Source organism: Leptonotus elevatus, chromosome 8 (assembly GCF_054856555.1).
Source record: "Leptonotus elevatus isolate MCC_2025b chromosome 8, RoL_Lele_1.0, whole genome shotgun sequence".
NCBI classification, from domain to species: Eukaryota; Metazoa; Chordata; class Actinopteri; order Syngnathiformes; family Syngnathidae; genus Leptonotus; species Leptonotus elevatus.
In genome coordinates, this window is record NC_141246.1 from 11,016,868 (window position 1) to 11,035,061 (window position 18,194).

Genomic DNA, 18,194 nt, shown 5'->3' on the forward strand with positions numbered 1-18,194 from the left:
GTGCCTCCGTTGGCGACAGACTGAGCTCTCAGCATCGCAGCGGGCAGCACTCAAATGTGAGAAGTGGCAGTCACATTTAACACATTTAACTCCTCAAAACAAATGAGCACAAGACAAAACAATTGGACCAGTTCTTGCATATTCTTTCCATAATAATGCGTACAGGCTGGAAATTGTCAACTCAATTTTCCAGTAAATGCGCCTCTCATCACTTTTGGCGCGCCTCCAGCCAATGCGGGACTGGGGGGAGGTGCCCAAAGTGAGGGAGGGGAGTAGTGAGGAGGAGACGCTCAGGACTGTGCACTGTCTTTACTAGTCACTGTATCCATCACAGGGAGCTCTTCCTTATGCCCGCATTACATTAGAGTATATCTGTTCTTGCCCCGTTGGATCCAGTTTGGAGCGTTATTGTGACTGTGCAGGATGTCATGAGACACATGGAGTAGAGCCAAGATGGAAAACTTCAGCATGACATGCCTGTGGATTGTTTTTGCATCACATTTGATTTTTCTACCACTGGCAGGTAGGAAACACATTTCCGTTCACTTACTCTTTTCGAGTATTACAATTCTGTGTTGTGAATATGCTCAGCATGTGTTGTTCTTGTAAACTCTTGTTTGGGGGTTGAATATTTGGGGATTACTTGGACCTGATGGATATATAAGATCAAATCATCAGTATTGAACATAATGTAAATAAATCTAGGTTTGAGTGCAATTAATAAATACATTTAGATTCAACTGCACACCTTATATAGATGCTTATAGATGCCCATTTTCTTCCAAATGCCTAAAAAGTGTCGTGAATATTGACACATTATTTATTGAGAAATTATGGAAAAGTGACAAAATATATTATTGAGCAAAGGGTAAAATAGCTTTGCGCTTCATCTGGATGCTCACCAAAATGATCCCAAATTTAAAAGGCTCTTCTCGGTCCCATGCCCCAACCATCCACAAAGTTTAGTGGAAAGTCGTCACTCCCGCAAACTAACAAGGAACAAAACTCTCAGAGTAAATAAAAAATGGTAAATTGTAATGTGATCATTGACTTGCTAACTGGTAATGTGGCCTTCATTATTTCCCGGCTTTAGTGGGCCACATAAAATGACCTGGTACGCGGACCTTGAGTTGGACCATATGTGGAGAATATAGTAGTAGAATACCAAAAATATGAAAAACAAAACTTTTGTCATACCGCATGTACTCTTGTATTTGTGGGCACGTTTTCCAAATAGTTTTTGATTCGGAGTAGGAACATTCAAAATGTAACGTAGTGAGTAGTTTTTTTGTGATCCTGAAGGAAACATTAAACACTGCTCCTGGGAATCCGTTGGAGTTTAACGGTGCAGTTTAACTCAACCTGTGAGCTCAGGTTTACAGATCGTATCAGTCCTTATTTCCATAACCACCATGAAGGAATAGGAGGAGGCAAAGGAAAGGGGCGATTGCGTCTTCTCCCGCCGGGCAACAGGTGTGTGTTGTCGGTTAGAAACCAATCAATTATTCATCAAACTGAAATAATACTCGAGTAAAGCAAACAAAGATCTCAATGCACAAGACGCCTCTTAATGCAAACAAAGCCATGGGGCACCTTCCCGTGACATTTCACTACTCTTTCGTAAAAGGCAAAACATTTGCTTTTGGCTAGAAAGAAAAGAGTATGTTGACATTTCAGAAATACGTCCTTGGGAGCTTGGTTCGGTTAGGCCTGAAGGCACAACAGTCACAGTAAGTGTTCTTGAAAAAGTGGCCAACATGCGGTGAGAAAAGCGCTCACTGGCGGTAAACTAAGATGGAAATGTTAGATTTATATATTTATCCTAAGCGAAGGATTTTAGAGGCCTGAGGTCATGATTACTCAGCTAAATACAGCTCATACTTATCGATTATTCCATGAAGCAGCGCTGGTTAGATAGCACTATATCTTCAGTGGCTGTGTGCCAATCAAAACATGCTATTTAATCATCACATTAAGCACCGTATTTACTGTACTGTACTCTGCTTTGTTCTCCCATCTTTGTTAATTTTAGCTACATGTAGGCATTAACATGGCTACCAGGAAAACTACAGTATACTCCAACTGTCTGTTGGGCTTTCGTTTACTTCCAATTTCATTATCCAATGGCAACATAAGACATCACACAGACAATATCACAGAATTGCTTGGTTTGTTTTTCCTGATCACGTCACATGGCTCCTTGTTGCTGGGCAAATTAAAAGCTCCACATACTAAACCCCTTCCTGGGCAACTCGAAGTAGAAAAAGAGAAATGGCAGGGAGAGGTGGCACGAACACAAAATCAGATCAAATAATATATACATTTTTTAATCTTTCCACAAACAGCAAATTCTGGCCCTTCACCGCTTACCCTTATGCAAAAGCCTCACTGCCTAATACATTTTGACAAAACTTTATTGCAACATTTACAACTTTTAGCACAAATCATCACAAACAACAATGCATCCATTTTCTATAACACTTACTGTATCTGGTTTATGGTCCTGGCAGGGACCCGAGCCTATCTCAGCTGATTTAGGGCCAAAGGAATGCTAGTCAATCTCAAGAGGAATGTGAATGCCGCATTGAATGGGAATTGAGCCCACACTGGCTTTATGAAAGTCAGTTCCAGGAACCACTACAATAAACCAATGACAACGTAAATCACTAATTTTTTTTATATTGACAAAAATGGCCTATATATGGCCAAAAATAAGAGATGGTACTTGCTATGTGATTATAATACTATACTACTACTACTACTAAACTTTATTTGTATTTATTTTGTCTCAAAATATACTTAATTGGTCTTTGTATTACTACAAATTATATATATATACAATTAATCTGTGAAACCACCCGTTCCCATCCACACAACAGACTAAGTCACGGCTTACTGTATTTATATCAACTTTGTGTTCAATTAAACAAGCCCAGATTTCATACAAAGTAAATCTGAGTAAATTGACACAAGATCACCATTATTTCATTATTCAAACATTTTGTGACGTTTTTGTTTGATGTACAGACAAAAAGTTTGAACTATTCAGATCCTGGGTGATGTTTTAATACACATCCAGCAGTTCAACGATTCAGTAATTTTTGCACAATCTGCTGTGAATTTTTCTGTTCATTTCCTTTTTATCGAACAGAAAGTACGGAAACACTCAACAGTTTAGCATGTGCATTCAAACTTTTAGAGAAACTCTAATTAAGTTCACCTTTAAAAGTTTTAGAATATTTTAGGTGCATCTTGATATTTCATCCGAAGCTAAATATCAGTCCCTTTTTGGAAGTATAGTATAAAGTAAGTAAAAAAGTGATATTACATGCACTCCGTTATTCTGGATGAAAATACCCAAAATGTAAATTTTGTCGAAAGTCTTCCTTGAAGAGCGGCAGCTGTTATAGCTCCAATGTGGAGGTAACTCAATACTTTCTTCCATATTCCCGTCTTGTGGGTGTCATGGCCAGGTGTCCCAAAACTTGTGAGCATGTTAAGACTCATCCTTTGTCTTTTACTCCAGGATGGTGCAAGCCCGTCATCTCTCCCAGTGGGCCTCACGTAGTTGTTCCCAAGCGAGGGAGGCTGGAGCTCTATTGCCGTGACAATGCCACCGCATCTGGCGCCACATCCAGGTTGAGGTGGCAGAGGGAGAACGCTCGTAGACTGGAGGGGGAGGCGGAGGACGGCGGTGTGGCTGTTGTCAAGGTGCCTGCAGTGCAAGCCTACCACATGGGCCGCTACGTGTGCATCAATAACACTACACTGGAGAGCACGTCCATCTACGTATATGTGAAAGGTGGGTGTTGGAGGTGAAGGAGAGGCGTGCGAGCGGACTAGTTTTGCCATTGCCATTGGCTATTGTTGTGCCCATTATTCTCTTGTCCCTCCTCCGGCTGCTCAACCCCTCTTATCCAGCCCCAGACTAAGCTCCTATAAGGGGAGCACAGTATAGGATTTGGAGGGGAAAAAAACACTCAGCAAACCGGCACATATGAATACACAACACACAGCAACTCAAATACTAGCACATGTGGAAGTGGAGTGTCTGTTAGTCTGTGTCCTTGGTCCTCGCCGGCACGCCAAAACACTTTGTCTCATTGTCGTGGAGACAGCCTCGTGACTCGTGACAAAGAGAGATAACTTCGAGTTTATCCAAAATAAAACTGATTTGACTTACATTCATAGATGGATGTGAACTCTCCATGTTTTACAGACCCTGTCAATGCCTTCCAGCGCACTATGGTAAACGTCATCCTGGTGCGCGCGGGCGAGAACTGCACCATTCCCTGCCTCGTGACCAACCCGCAAGTCATGCTGCTGGCTTTGCAGACGTGTGATGGGCGACCTTTGCCTTCCGCTATGAGGTACTGGACCCACCACGAGCAAGGCGTCATCATCGGCAATGCAAGCAAAGAGTTTGAAGGCTGCTACGTGTGCGTTGGGAAGCTTGGGGAGGATAAAGTGACATCGAGCCAATACACCGTGGACGTGCTGCTAGGTAAACGAGCTCCAAGTTTCTAATGACATCAAACGGTTGTCCTTAGAGCTGTACTAGATATGTAATTTGGGTGCTAATGAATTGACACTTTAGCATGGTGGCCAACTGGTTAGTACTCCAGCTTCCACCCACATTCCATGTTGGGTTCACTGAAGACTCTTATGAGTCAATAAATGTGAATGTTGCGCTGGTAACAAACAAATATGTAGATATACTATAAAGATATACTCAACCGACTATAAAGTACCCGCTGGATACATAACTAGCATCCAAAACATCGACATTCTCAATTGTCCCAATACTAAATGTTGCTGTTGAATGAAGGGCTGACCTTCATGTTTGTACTTATCCCTGCACAGCATCACAATGTCCAAACACAGACACGAGTTATTGGTCTCTTTTTTGAGTGATGGAGAGAGGGAGTAAAACGTGGTTGTGGTGAAGGACACAGGGATTAACAGAACGCCATGCTGAACAAAGCTTTGTAACAGTGCATGAAGGTGGCATTTGGGTTAAATAGATTTATGTCAACCTTTGCCAAACACAACCGCTAGTGACGTCAGCGACATTTATTGAAAGCAGTAAATCAGGCAGTTTGTGTGTGCCTAAGGCTATGGATATGCAAATATTATTAGATATGTGTATGCAAGTGCACGTGTGTTCATTTATTTCCAATGAAAAAACGGGCATGACACACTTGAGACTCTTTTAGTTGATTGCAAAATTCTTCATTGCTATTCAGATGAGTTATGTTTATCTATTCAACCAATCCATTAATTGCTCGACTAAAAAGAATGTTCCGAGGAAAACTAATGACTTTTTTTGAATGCCTTTTTAATATTATGTCCTTTTGCACTTTATGCAGTTCCACAGGTGCTTCCGGTCATCACATTGTCCCAGAGAGATAAGGTTATCTTGCGGAAAGGAGAGAAGTTTGAGCTTACTTGTAGCTCCTCCAATGTCAACCCAGACTTTAATGTCAAGTGGGATTATCCATCAACAGCGGTGAGTTTTATATCAACCACGTGGTTACTCTAAAGACACACGAGGCGTGTGGAACTAAAGATTTAGGTTGGACAAGGTCAACATTCATTATCGTTTCATTAATAGGATCCTTATTTCTATTATTTTTTATATGATGTGATAAAAACAGACTTAAATTGTGACTGAAATACGATCATATTGTTACACAGCACAGTCAGAAAGTTTATTAGACAACCCCAAAAACGCCCAACCACATAGCATATGTTTCCTATGCCCTTACATTGCATATTCATGTCCTAAAAACCAAAGAATGCTTGAATTTCTTCAAACAGACTCAAGGCCTTATTCAGTGTCAAGAGTGATTCGATTTTGATGATCAAAGGTCACATCCATCACATTCTCATGTAATGTGACAAGTCAGAAACGCCCAAAGGGGATTTCATTAGATCAGGCACCAAGACGTCAACAAAATTCAATGAACTCTGGTGGTTACCTAAAGGTCAAGTTCCATCAAAGTCCTATAAAAAGTTTTTTCCTCAAGATTTGGTAAGCTAAAACAATTACAGCGATGAAACATTATCAAGAGCTGAACTTTTTGTTTCCAGTCTTAAAATTCATATTATGGCGAATGTAAGCGGAAGACGGAATAACACTTAACTTTGCCGTCGCAGCAGCCGGATGAAGCCCACACCTCAAACATCCTGCCCGGCTCTCGTGGTTATCAACGGGCCTCCCGGCTCTCGATTGGAACCGTAAAGCGAACAGACTCGGGGACGTACCGCTGCTCGGCCCACAACGAGAGAGGCAGAAGCTCCACAGCATTGCACCTGGATGTCTGCGGTAAGCATTAAAGCACATATACAGTACGGAGTCCATTGAGATGGTATTACATCATTGCATCTCGTTATGGAATTTCCAATAAAAGCATGATTGATACAATACACCATCACATATTGTACGGTATGGAACCTTTAAACCACTCTGAAGCAATTTGCCCTCTTCAGCAACCCTATAGAAAGGTTAATGTCACGGTGCTAAAGGAGCTGTTAAAACAAGTATCAATATGATGTCATCCACTTGAATTGTGCATCAGCCAACACTTCTTCTCCATGGGTTCCATATATGTAGACTGTAGACTTCTTACCTACCAAAAATAACTAAAACCAATGCCTTAAAAGTTATCCTTCATTTGCATACTATGCAAATCAGGGGCCCTAAAGAAACATCCAAGCCCATATTTCAAAGTTTCTTGAGGAGCACCCATAACAGTCTCTATGGACATGTTAGGACATGACTTGTTGACAAGACCAAGGCAAGGCGGTGCCATGTTTTAGAAGTGAATAAAACGACAGAACAAACACAAAAAAAACGGTCTCCTAATACAGCAGGAGCGGCTTTTCTGGTACACCACTAACTGGACTCATAAGCCTGATAACAAAAGGCACATTTAAAATTGTATTGAAAAAGCTAACGGCTCTTTTATTTAATCCATTAAATCTGGATATGATTGCAGTGTGCTTTAATTTATATGCCCAGTAATATGCAACTCTAGGACCAGAAATTGAAATTGCTTTATAAATTGTGTGTGAATTCTTAGTAGTTAGCTTACAAAATAATTTAAGAGCCTATAATAGCATTTACCACATATCATTAAAATCCCCCATATGTTGTACAGACAGGGGTTTCATTACCATGTTAAGCCGCCCAAGTCCCGTCCAGGCTGGCGTCCGTGAAGGGGAGAGCCTGAATCTCAGAGTGGAGTTAGAGGCCTATCCATCTCCCAGTGTTCTGTCTTGGTCTTACAATGACAAACAACTGCTGAACACCACAGAGCATGTCATCACTATCCACCAACACAAATACAGGTATCATCGTAGCATGTAGTGAGTGAGAGCACTCGCCCACACGCAATAATACATCTCCTGACTTTACATTTAGGTTCATTAGTGAGCTGAAACTGGTGAGGGTTCTTGGCTCGGAAGGTGGCGTCTATAAATTCTCAGCCAGTCATGAAGACGCATCCGTCGACCATCTATTTCACGTATATGTCAATAGTAAGTGAATTCTTCTACATTAACACAGTTCCTAAATGGTTGAGGAACATCTGATTTATGATGTCTACTCACTGTACAAGGTAAGCCGGTCATCATCGCCCAGGAAGGGCCAGTCGATGGTCAGGTGCGGTGCGTCGCCGCTGGTCACCCAGTTCCAAAAATCAGCTGGTACATCTGTGACGTTCCCCACACAAGGTATCACTTGCATCAGCTTGCATCAATATTTTCTGTATAGTGCAAGAATGTCATATTCTGCCTGTCCACGATAATCTTAGCGTACTTCTTTATGTTCTTCTTAATCAATGTTTTCACCCTGGAAATGCAACAAAAATTAAATTTGGTGAGATTTAACGAATTGTTACTCAAAATTAATCACATAATTCCAAAAGCTAATGACATCATTTGTATGTCTAATGCTAACCAATAAGTTTAGTTCCATAAAAATAACTTATTTGTTCCGTTTTTTGAATTACTTTACATCCATGAAGCTAAACAAGTAAGCTTTTGACCATTAGCTAAAATGAACCAAGTAACACCTTTTTGACTATGGCTAACCAAATATTCTTGTTTCAAGCTAACCAAGTTTAATAGGCTAAACCTACAGTACAGTTATTAAACAGAGTAGCAAAATATGTTAATTGCGAAATTAAGTTAAAATGCAGTATAAGACAGGGGTGGGTATTGTATGGCCTGCAGGCAACATACGGTCTGTTCCGTTCTGTAGCCTCTTCAGACCCACATTTTTTGTTGTTGTGATTTGGACTCTTTTCCCACATAACCACAACATGGGAATTTTTTTTTTGGGGGGGGGGGGGGGGTTACCCCATGTTTTTAGTTGTTATAGTGGACACCAGGATAATATGGCTGTAAAGTGTTGTAAACTTACCAACTTCTATGCTACATTTTTAACATGAACATCATGCAAATCAACTTGCGATTGTGATTGGTTAGTTATGATCCAATCATGAACCAGAAGTGTTGACATCATCCAAATTATGCGTTTTATTGATTTAGATACGCGAATATGTCATTGGTCCACTGCAACCATCTATGGGTCTGAAGGGGTTTTAAATCCGGCTCATAGAGCGTTTACTAATAACACTTGCTGCATCAATTTATTTATTTTAAACTAAAATTGATTAATTAAATTGTCTTTATTCATTCTTCTTCTTCTTCTTTTTTTGTGTGTGTAATTTATCTCATTTGATAATAAATTGAGTTAAACAATTTTACATACACAGTGAGTAATATAATTTTCTTTATTAATACTAATTAATAATTAATAATATAACTGATTTCATCTGATTTTGATTAATTTCATAAATATTATATTATTATTAAAATGTAATCTAATAATATAATACAAAGGATCGAGTAAAGTACGAGTAGCTAGGTTAGTTAGGTAGCGTAGGTTAGATCGAGAAACCATAGTAAATTCCGGAATTAAAATTAAAATATTAAAATGACTACATTATAAATCTCACTGCAGCCTGTCAATTGCACAAATGATCATGATTTGCTGAATAGTTGTAAGGGGTGGAATATTACAGAAATGACCTTCCACATAACCTCTCCTCAGGTGCTCACACCTACCCAATGCCACCCAATGGGAGACTGCGGATGTCGCCATGGTGACAGAGTCCACCTTCAGTAGGAGTGAGGTGGAGAGCCGATTGAACATCAGCAAGGAGCATGGCAACTATCACACACTGGAGTGTGTGGCCTCGACAGAGCGGGAGGAAGCTTATACGCTCTTCTCAATCAGTGGTACTACATCGTTAATATCTCTCAAACACACACACACACATTTGTAGACGACTGCATGGACGTTATTTCATAAACCCCACCACAAAGATCCACGTAAACAAACTCTTTGACCCCCATATGTGTGCGTGCAGGCCAGGTGTGTGGTTACTGGCTACAGATTGAATGAGATTAGCATATGCTGACAATGCAGGCTAGGATTAGATGGTGTCGACACACTAATCCAAGACACACAAACAAACGCCACTGCTGCAGCTGCCTGTCTTAATCCTGAGGCCGGGGTCGTCTGAGGCCCCGTGTTATGTGTAAAGATGTGCGTGTAACTCCTGGGCTGCGGCTTTGTTTCTCGAACAGAGCGACTCGTCCCGCATAAACTGTTCACCCCACTTCTAACTGGCATGGTGGCCATCGGCGCCTTCCTCTGCCTCATCCTGGTGGTGCTGCTCTATAAGTACATGCAGGTAAGAAGGCAACTACACCCCAAAATGCCACATCATGATTTCGTATTTGAATGGTTATGATCAGTCATATTGAGTCACGAAATGCAAACTGACGTTAAAATGACGTGCAAAGGAACGGCACTCATCTCTGATGAGTCATGCCTCCATTTTTACGTGTGATTAAACGATATCCTGAATATAGCCTAAACAATCTGAATGTGTTTTAATGAAGATGAAATGACTCAGTCAACCATTAGAGAGATTCAATTGGCACACGTCGGCAACAGCGTGATGACATCTTGCTCTTTTTCCAGTGCAGTGACTCAGGTTCCAAGATAACTGGCTTACATCAGCATGTAAAGTGCACAGAGAGCAAATTATTCTACATGGTGCGGATAAAAGGACACCAAACAAACATACAATAATACCACACAACATTAAATACACCTGTACTGTATATTTAAAAAAAAATCCAATACATGATTAGTATAAAAAAAATAAAAATTATCATCAGATTTTCCCAGACTTTAAATTATATAGTAATGTGCAGACCTTTACCATGACTGCAGAATTTGGATCAGCACCATATTGGACACTTTCACCGATAACAACTACCTGCATATTCCCACATTTTGTCATATATATATATATAAACTGTTAAAATAAAATAAAGCACTCTCAGAAATTATCAATGAACAAATAAATTATAAACATAACCTTCTTTGCAAATATATCATGAATAAAATAATGTTTCTCTCATATTTTTACGTGAAGTAATCAAAATATGAAAAACAGTTCTCAGTATGATGCCGTCACTGCAAAATAAAACAAAAATAATGCCATTGTTTTTATTTCATACCTCTCTGAGAGTGTCAATAAAAATTAAGCATCACTGTCTTTGTAAAATTATTTTTTTTGTTTTTTGTTTTTTGTTAAACTGTACAGGTATTTGGTGGTGGAAATAAATATGAAGTAAATAACCTACGTCTTCCTTTCTTCCCCTTTCAATCAGAAACCTAAATTCCAAATCCAGTGGAAAGTCATCGAGAGTATCCATGGCAACAACTACATTTACTTTGACCCCACCCAGCTTCCCTACGACTCTAAATGGGAGTTTTCTCGACAGAAGCTCCGCTTTGGTATGACAATTAAAAAGGGAAGTCAACCTTAAAAATTATTTGACAATAATATATGTTATATGTGACCTCACTAGTCTAAGCATGACATTCTGATTAATATTACATTTGTGGAATATGAGTTATGTAGCAAAATCCAGCCGTTTTATCCATCTCAGGGGGCGGCCATTTTGCCACTTGCTGTCAACTGAACATGACATCACAGTTGCTCAACGCTCAGGCAACGACCAATCACTGCTCACCTGTTTTCTGAAGCTGAGTTGTGATTGGTTGTTACCTGAGGCCTGAGCAACTGTGATGTCATATTAACTTGACAGCAAGTGGCAAAATGGCCGCCCCCTGAGATGGATAAAACGGCTGGATTTTGCTTCATAACTCATATTCCACAAACGCAAAAATAACCAAAATGCCATATTTTGACTAGTGGGGCTACATGGAGTTGACTTCCTCTTTAATAATTTTGTTTATACTTTCTATAAAATCTGGATGATGTTAAATGGTCATCTGTGTGAACACACAGGTAAAACTCTGGGTTCTGGAGCTTTTGGAAAGGTGGTGAGGGCCACGGCATACGGCCTGTGCTCAGCTGACACAGTCACGACTGTTGCCGTCAAGATGCTCAAACGTAAGTTGTCTTATTTTTCATTTTATTTTTACCTTGGTTTGCAACGTGATATGCAACGTGTGGAGGCCTCAATATCCCCCATGATGATGTCATCGCAGCCAACGCTCACGCCACGGAGAAGGAGGCACTGATGTCAGAGCTGAAGGTGCTCAGTTACCTCGGCAACCACATGAACATCGTCAACCTGCTGGGAGCCTGCACGGTCGGAGGTGAGAGGAGCCTAAAAATAAGAGAGTTGAATCAAACTTTCATCGTCTTTCCTTTGCTTTTGCTTAGCTTGATTATTGATTTATTTATCTTAGTCTTTCAGTTATTATGCTTTAAATATAAATCAGATATTGGACAGTCCAGTCAATGGCAGCCAGCCCTGACTAGAAGCTATAGCTGTCTGGGCTTTGGAATTGACCACTCTGCAGCATCTTGATGGATATCAAATAAGTAGAAAGACACTTGGCATCAAAAGTCCTCATTTAAAGCTATTGAATATTGACTAGACTAAATATGTTGCTGTTTAGTCACACAGCTTTCATATTATCCCAATTTGTCCATGTAAATGTCTATTGAGTCGACCGATGCGATAATGAACAACTTATAATCACCAACAGCATCTCCATATTTGAGTGTTGCAGTCCAATTGATTTTATGAAATCTCTGCACCCTCCCAGGACCAATTTTAGTGATCACTGAATACTGTTGCTATGGCGACCTCCTCAACTTCTTGCGCAGAAAAAGAGAGTCCTTCCTAATTTCCCAAACGGGAGACGGTTACTATCGCAACGTCTCCAAGCAAGCAGATCCTGCAGGGTAATCACGCACTCACTGTAAAATTACATATGTTATGTAACAGTTCATAACAAATCCTGTTGTGAACTTTTTTTTCGTTTCTCCTCTCACAACATACTGTACGGTGTCCTTGAGTGTCAAGAAAGGCACCTCTAAATATAATGCATTATTATTATTATTATTATTAATGTGTGTATGTGTGCAGCAGAGAAGTAACGGGTACAGAATATATGGCCATGCGTTCCTCAGACAAAGAAAGGTCCTCACAGTCAGGTAAACGTTTTCCCATCATGCACTGCACACCATGACTTGCTTGTATAAGTAACACTGTATAGTTTCTGGTCTCCTTTAGAAGATGCAGATGAGCTTTCTTTGGCCGCTGAAGACCTCTTGAGCTTCTCCTACCAGGCGGCCAAAGGAATGGAGTACATCACATCTAAGAATGTAAGTCAGCTAGTTCACATAATTGAGGATTTAATCACTGGCCGCAATATTAGGTACACTTGCACAAGCTAATGATCCATCACTACCAGAACCAGTTCCAAAGTCAATATAGACACATCCGTGTTTGTGTTGTGTTCGTGCAGTGCATCCACAGGGACCTCGCAGCCAGAAATGTTCTCTTGACTCACGGCAGGGTAGCCAAGATTTGTGACTTTGGCTTGGCACGGGACATCACTACCGATTCCAGCTACGTGCTTCGCGGCAATGTGAGTTCAGCACGTTCTAATCTTTCAATCCTTCTTTCTATTCTTCCATCTCAGGACATGGAATTCTTTGTTGTTGTTGTTGTTGATACCGGTAGTTGTCTGTTTGCCATGTCCTCAGAGGGTTCTTTTGCATAGAACACAGGTCATAGTTATATTTATACTACATCACAGTGACATGTTGTGTGTCTGTAACGTGACATTTCAACATGGAGCAGAAATTGCACCTTTTTCCTTGAACCTGGAACCTATGCTACAGTACTATTTATAATGTGCACGTACAGGATAATACGGAAGCGTATTGCATTCACTTGAAAAAAAACCAACTGTTTTTCTGACAAATTTTTGGGGGGAGCTTTGTTTTTTTGAGTATTTTTTTTCTGTTTTATTGAATATTTTCCCCCCTGTTTTTTAAACCAATTTCCTTTTTTTTCAGAATATTTTTTTTCAGTTTTTCTGAGTAATTTTTAAGTTTTATCAAAAATTTTTTTATGTTTTTCTGAATATTTTTTTTCAGTTTTTTTCTGAATATTTTTTTAAAGGGGTTTCCCTCAGAGATTAGAGAACAAACCACAATACAGTATCCACATTCATTCCTTTATTGAGAGCTAAACATGACCATCTTATTGCATATGGAAGTATGCGGGAAAGTGTCCGATTCCGCTATTAGCGAGTCTGCAACAAGTCACTTGGAGTTCAGAGGTAAAAAAAAAAAAAAATTACTCTGGGAAAAAAAAGAACACCAGCTCTGTTTTTCAGAAAAAAATAATTCTGTTTTTTTGAAGAAAAAAATTCTGTTTTTTTGAAGAAAAAAAATCTGTTTTTTAAAAAAAAAAATTCCCCCTGTTTTTGTGAGTAATTTTTCATCCTGTTTTTCTGAATACATTTTTTCAGCCTGTTTTTCGGAATTTTTTTTGACAGAAAAAATATATACAGTAAAATAGAAAAAATATTCAGAAAAACAGAAAAAAAAATATTCAGAAAAACAGAAAATAAAAGAAATTATTCAGAAAAACAGAAAATAAAAAAAAATACTCAAAAAAACAAAGCTCCCCCCAAAAATTAGTCAGAAAAACAAGAGTTTTTTTTTTTTTTCCCAAGTGAATGCAATACGCTTCCGTAGGACAACATGTTAGTAAGCACATCTCTCTAACAGTTCTGAATGTTTGAATCTTGCTTCCGGCCTGTTCACCCTGTGCTTGTGTGGGTTTTCTCCAGATACTCTGGTTTCCTCCCACTTTCCAAAAAACAAACATGTTAGGTTCACTGAAGATTCTAAATTCTCCATAATGGTAAATGTGAGCGTGAACATTTGTCTGTTTGTGCCGTGATTGGCTCAGGATCAGTCCAGTGCCAAAGGCAGCTGGGATAAGCTCCAGCTTGACCGTGACCCTAATTAGAATACAGGAAATGAGTAGATGAATGATATTTCCTTTGTCTCCAAACTTTAGTGACAACCTGTATTTAACATTAACTTGCTAAAATATTGAGAGGATGCCAGTTCCACTCACATCTTTCCATAATCCTTCCTCCTCTACTTTCTTCATAAATGATCCCTCCTACTATTATTTTTCTCGATTCTCTGTCTTCATTTTATTGAAATAAGAAAGAAAAATAGGTTTTGGTGTAATCAGTATGAACAATGGGAACCCTTCCATTCTGCAATTCAAAAATCCGTTTCACTAGCTATGGAATTTTTTTTCTTCTCAAACGTTACAACACACAATAAAAACACTCCATATTGTGAATGTAAAACGGCCTATCATCCACGCAGGCACGTCTTCCAGTCAAGTGGATGTCCCCTGAGAGCATCTTTGATTGCGTCTACACATACGAGAGTGACGTTTGGTCCTACGGCATCTTACTGTGGGAAATCTTCTCACTTGGTAAACAATTTAAAACTGCGGCTCAGTTGTAGAATGTCTGCGAAGCGACTGTATTATTAACCAAGTGAATAGACAGATATGTTTCATGCCATGCAAAAATACTGTAGTATTTTATTATTTATTTATTTATTATAAGTTAACACACTGAATATGTTTGATACAGGTAACAGTCCATATCCCGGGATGCAGGTGGGCTCAGCATTTTATCGACTGATTCAAGAGGGCCACAGGATGAGCAAGCCTGCGTTTGCTCCCATTGAGATGTAAGTACTGTATTGACAGACAACCATTCACACTCAAATTGACATCATCGCTGACGTAGACTGAAAGAAACCAGGGAACTGTACAAACAAACGGACGAGGAAACACCTTGACAAGACACGAGTGGCTGAGGGGAGCTGATTAGACGCAAAAACAAAAAAAAAAGACAGACATGAAAAAAGGGACACGGGAGAATGATTGAACAAAATCTCATCAAAACTAAATCAACAAGAGCACAGATCATGACAGCTGTCTGCACAAATGTCAGGCGAGTGAATCCCTACTCCATCAGCGACTAACTTTTTCTTTGTTTGGTTATGCATACAAAATATCATACCAAAGCCACACTCCATTTTTTTTATTTAGTAGAAGTAAACAGATTTTAGAATTTGTTTATTTTTAGGATTTGGTTGATTACATTTCTAATGAAAGGGAATGCATGCCCCTCCAGGTATGACATGATGCTCTCATGCTGGAATCAGGACCCTTTGAAAAGACCCTCTTTCAGAAAACTGGTCGAGAGGACTGAGCTTCTTCTGTCAGAAAATACCCGGAATGTAAGTAGAGCAAACCATGAATGATTTGGATTGTCTTATAATACCACATGCCTTTCCCTCGTGACGCTTTGTTCATTATATTTCAACTTATTCAGAATGTTGAGTTGCGGAATGGAAGTGTTAAAAATAAATAAATAAAATAAAAATAATCAAGCTTATGTCTGTCATCTGGCAGGTTTACCTGAGGCTGAGCAACGCCGCAGGTCCCTCAGACCATCAGAGGGCACCATCGCGGAGGCTGAGCTCTGTGTGCAGCACCACGGCCCCCAACCAGCCTTTACTGCAGAATACCGCGGATGTCTTTATGGACTATGTCTGAAACGCTCCTCACGAGAAGAAAATCATACAAAAAAGGTTACACGTTACGGTTGAACTGGAGTCATCGTCAGCTGCATGTACGGCAGCGCGAGTCCTGCAGAATCATATTCCACAAACATGGCCGACATGCTGTGTTATATTTTGCCACGGAAATTCTAGATTCTGCCATCATTTCAAAACGTTTCATGCCTTCCTATATGTTTCATTCATAAAATCAAGAGAAATACTTAGGTTTTATTATAGTAACAGAACTTATGTACCGAATTCTACTAAATTCTCATAGGCATACACTGCATTGATGCACATACCTGTGTTATTTAAATCAAAGGTGTCAAACTCAAGGCCTAGGGGCCAGATTCAGCCGACTGTATCTTTTTATGGGGCCCACTAAAGCAAATAGTCTCTACTTTATGTTTCTTGCTAAATAGGAACAAATACTTACGTGCCACAATTTTCACAATTAATCTTTTAATTTCAAATTCAATCTGTTATTAACGTATGTAACAATCAATTGCCAGAGCCATTAATATGATGAGGTGACTATGGTTTTCATAATCATAAGGGTCCTCTATGGGAAGTCATAATTATGATATGGCCCATGACAAAAATGACAAAAAAAAAAGTGTATCATTTCCAAAGACACAAATGCCAAGTGTTGCTGAAAAATAAATGTAACAGGCCTTATAAATATGTACAATAAACACTGGATATGACCTGCACTGCTCTCAGTAATGTCCTATTGATCTGTGCGATCCGACTTTCAGCACTTACAGCACTAACGGCCCATCATGTACAACAGCATCAGGGAGGCGTCCAGCCTGTGATCATATCTTAAACTTGCATTTGGGAGTTTGGGATTTATTTCTGTCAGACTACTAAACCATCTTTGAATAGGCATGAGCCAGCAGCTTGACACTGTAGCTATCTTAGCTTAGCATCATGACAAGAAAGACACATTCTGTTGGTTCAATTAACAACTCCCCAGCTAACTTATTTTAGCATCCAATCTTGAAACACACAGCGATCTACTCAAACTATCTTGGTTTAATCCAAAAAGTAGTTTGGTAGCTACCTTAGTTTTGCATAAATGGAAATACAGAAAACTCTATCATTTTTGTTACTGATGATGAATCTCACCTTGTTAGTTACCTTAGGACCAGCACTAGAAATGTTTTTGTCCTCAGTGTCTTCTTGGTAGCTACTTTAGCATAGCATCAAAACTGTAAATACAGAGGTCGCCAATTTTGTTTATATTTTTCCAATTCTACTGTTGTTTGAAGCCAGTTGCCAAGCTATATTAGCTTAGCAACCAAAAATCTCAGACTATTGGTTTCAATTAAAGAATCACTTGGTAGTTTACTAGTTACCTTACCTTAGTATCAAGGCTGGGTATATTATTTCCCCTTTAATCACCGATGTGGCTTCTTAGCAAACTTAGCATGAAAAATGAACACGTGTGTCCCACGCCCGCAGCGATAGGTTAGCATCAAAACAAGAAACATTTAAATCCTTCAGATAACTGCTTTTTGGGTACTAAATGTTCTGCTTGATTCGCCGTTGTGGTTAATGTGCAACTTTTCTATTAGCTACAAATGTTCTGTTCATTGTGACAACAATCATCAAATTGGCCTTAAATAAATCAGAGCCACTATGTGATGTGTCCAAGCGGCATGTAAGCATTAACTCTTTATAAAGACAAACAAAGTTAAAAGAAGAAGCTGTATGTTACCAATTCTTACATGTGAGTTGTATATTTGACTAGTGTAACTGACCAAGTGAGAGGAATAATGTATGTATTTGTGGAGTAGGCCTAGGCCTAATCTTAGTTTAGTGTTCAGGACTGAGTGATGGATTGTTTTGTATGTGTGTGTTCTTCGTTTGATGTGTCACGTCACGTGTGTGCATTGTAAATACAATAGAGATGTGCCTTTAGGTTTTGACTGGCGATGTCTGGTTGTCATGAGGGCACACATCTGGTTAGGAGGTCCCTACAGTTTTGATACAGTTTGTTGACTTGTTGTAATAATAAAGAAAGTACCAGTGATGGTAGAGGTAACTACGTGTCCATTTGATGTGTCAGAAATTACACTATAGCTAGTTTTCTAAATAGAATATTTGATTTTAAAATGTGACCAGATATGCTGATGAATCAGTTTTGACTTCTTTTTTCTTCTT

General features: G+C 39.4%; 1 protein-coding gene across 3 annotated transcripts; it reads left to right on the forward strand.

The window, feature by feature from the left end:
- The first annotated feature begins 321 nt into the window (after positions 1-321).
- On the forward strand, positions 322-16,738 carry kitb (KIT proto-oncogene, receptor tyrosine kinase b). 3 transcript variants are annotated; one of them, XM_086083247.1, is made up of 21 exons: positions 322-523; positions 3,527-3,802; positions 4,220-4,504; positions 5,370-5,509; positions 6,160-6,328; positions 7,164-7,353; positions 7,427-7,542; positions 7,623-7,737; positions 9,122-9,309; positions 9,661-9,767; positions 10,759-10,885; positions 11,403-11,507; positions 11,606-11,716; positions 12,173-12,311; positions 12,496-12,563; positions 12,643-12,734; positions 12,878-13,000; positions 14,772-14,883; positions 15,047-15,146; positions 15,596-15,701; positions 15,877-16,738. In XM_086083247.1, the coding sequence occupies exons 1-21, from the start codon at positions 454-456 to the stop codon at positions 16,018-16,020; spliced, it is 2,883 nt and encodes a 960-aa protein (XP_085939373.1). In that variant the 5' UTR covers positions 322-453; the 3' UTR covers positions 16,021-16,738. The 3 variants fall into 3 exon arrangements, with proteins under 3 accessions (XP_085939373.1, XP_085939374.1, XP_085939375.1); XM_086083248.1 differs by having other exon boundaries at positions 12,499-12,563; XM_086083249.1 differs by having other exon boundaries at positions 6,163-6,328.
- The last annotated feature ends 1,456 nt before the right edge of the window (positions 16,739-18,194 follow it).

Excerpts from the sequence above, each read along its gene's own strand:
- kitb (XM_086083247.1), top strand. The coding sequence starts at position 454 with ATGGAAAACTTCAGCATGACATGCCTGTGGATTGTTTTTGCATCACAT. Across the intron at positions 7,354-7,426 it reads ATCCACCAACACAAATACAG|GTTCATTAGTGAGCTGAAAC; the intron begins GTATCATCGTAG and ends CTTTACATTTAG. Across the intron at positions 15,702-15,876 it reads TGTCAGAAAATACCCGGAAT|GTTTACCTGAGGCTGAGCAA; the intron begins GTAAGTAGAGCA and ends GTCATCTGGCAG.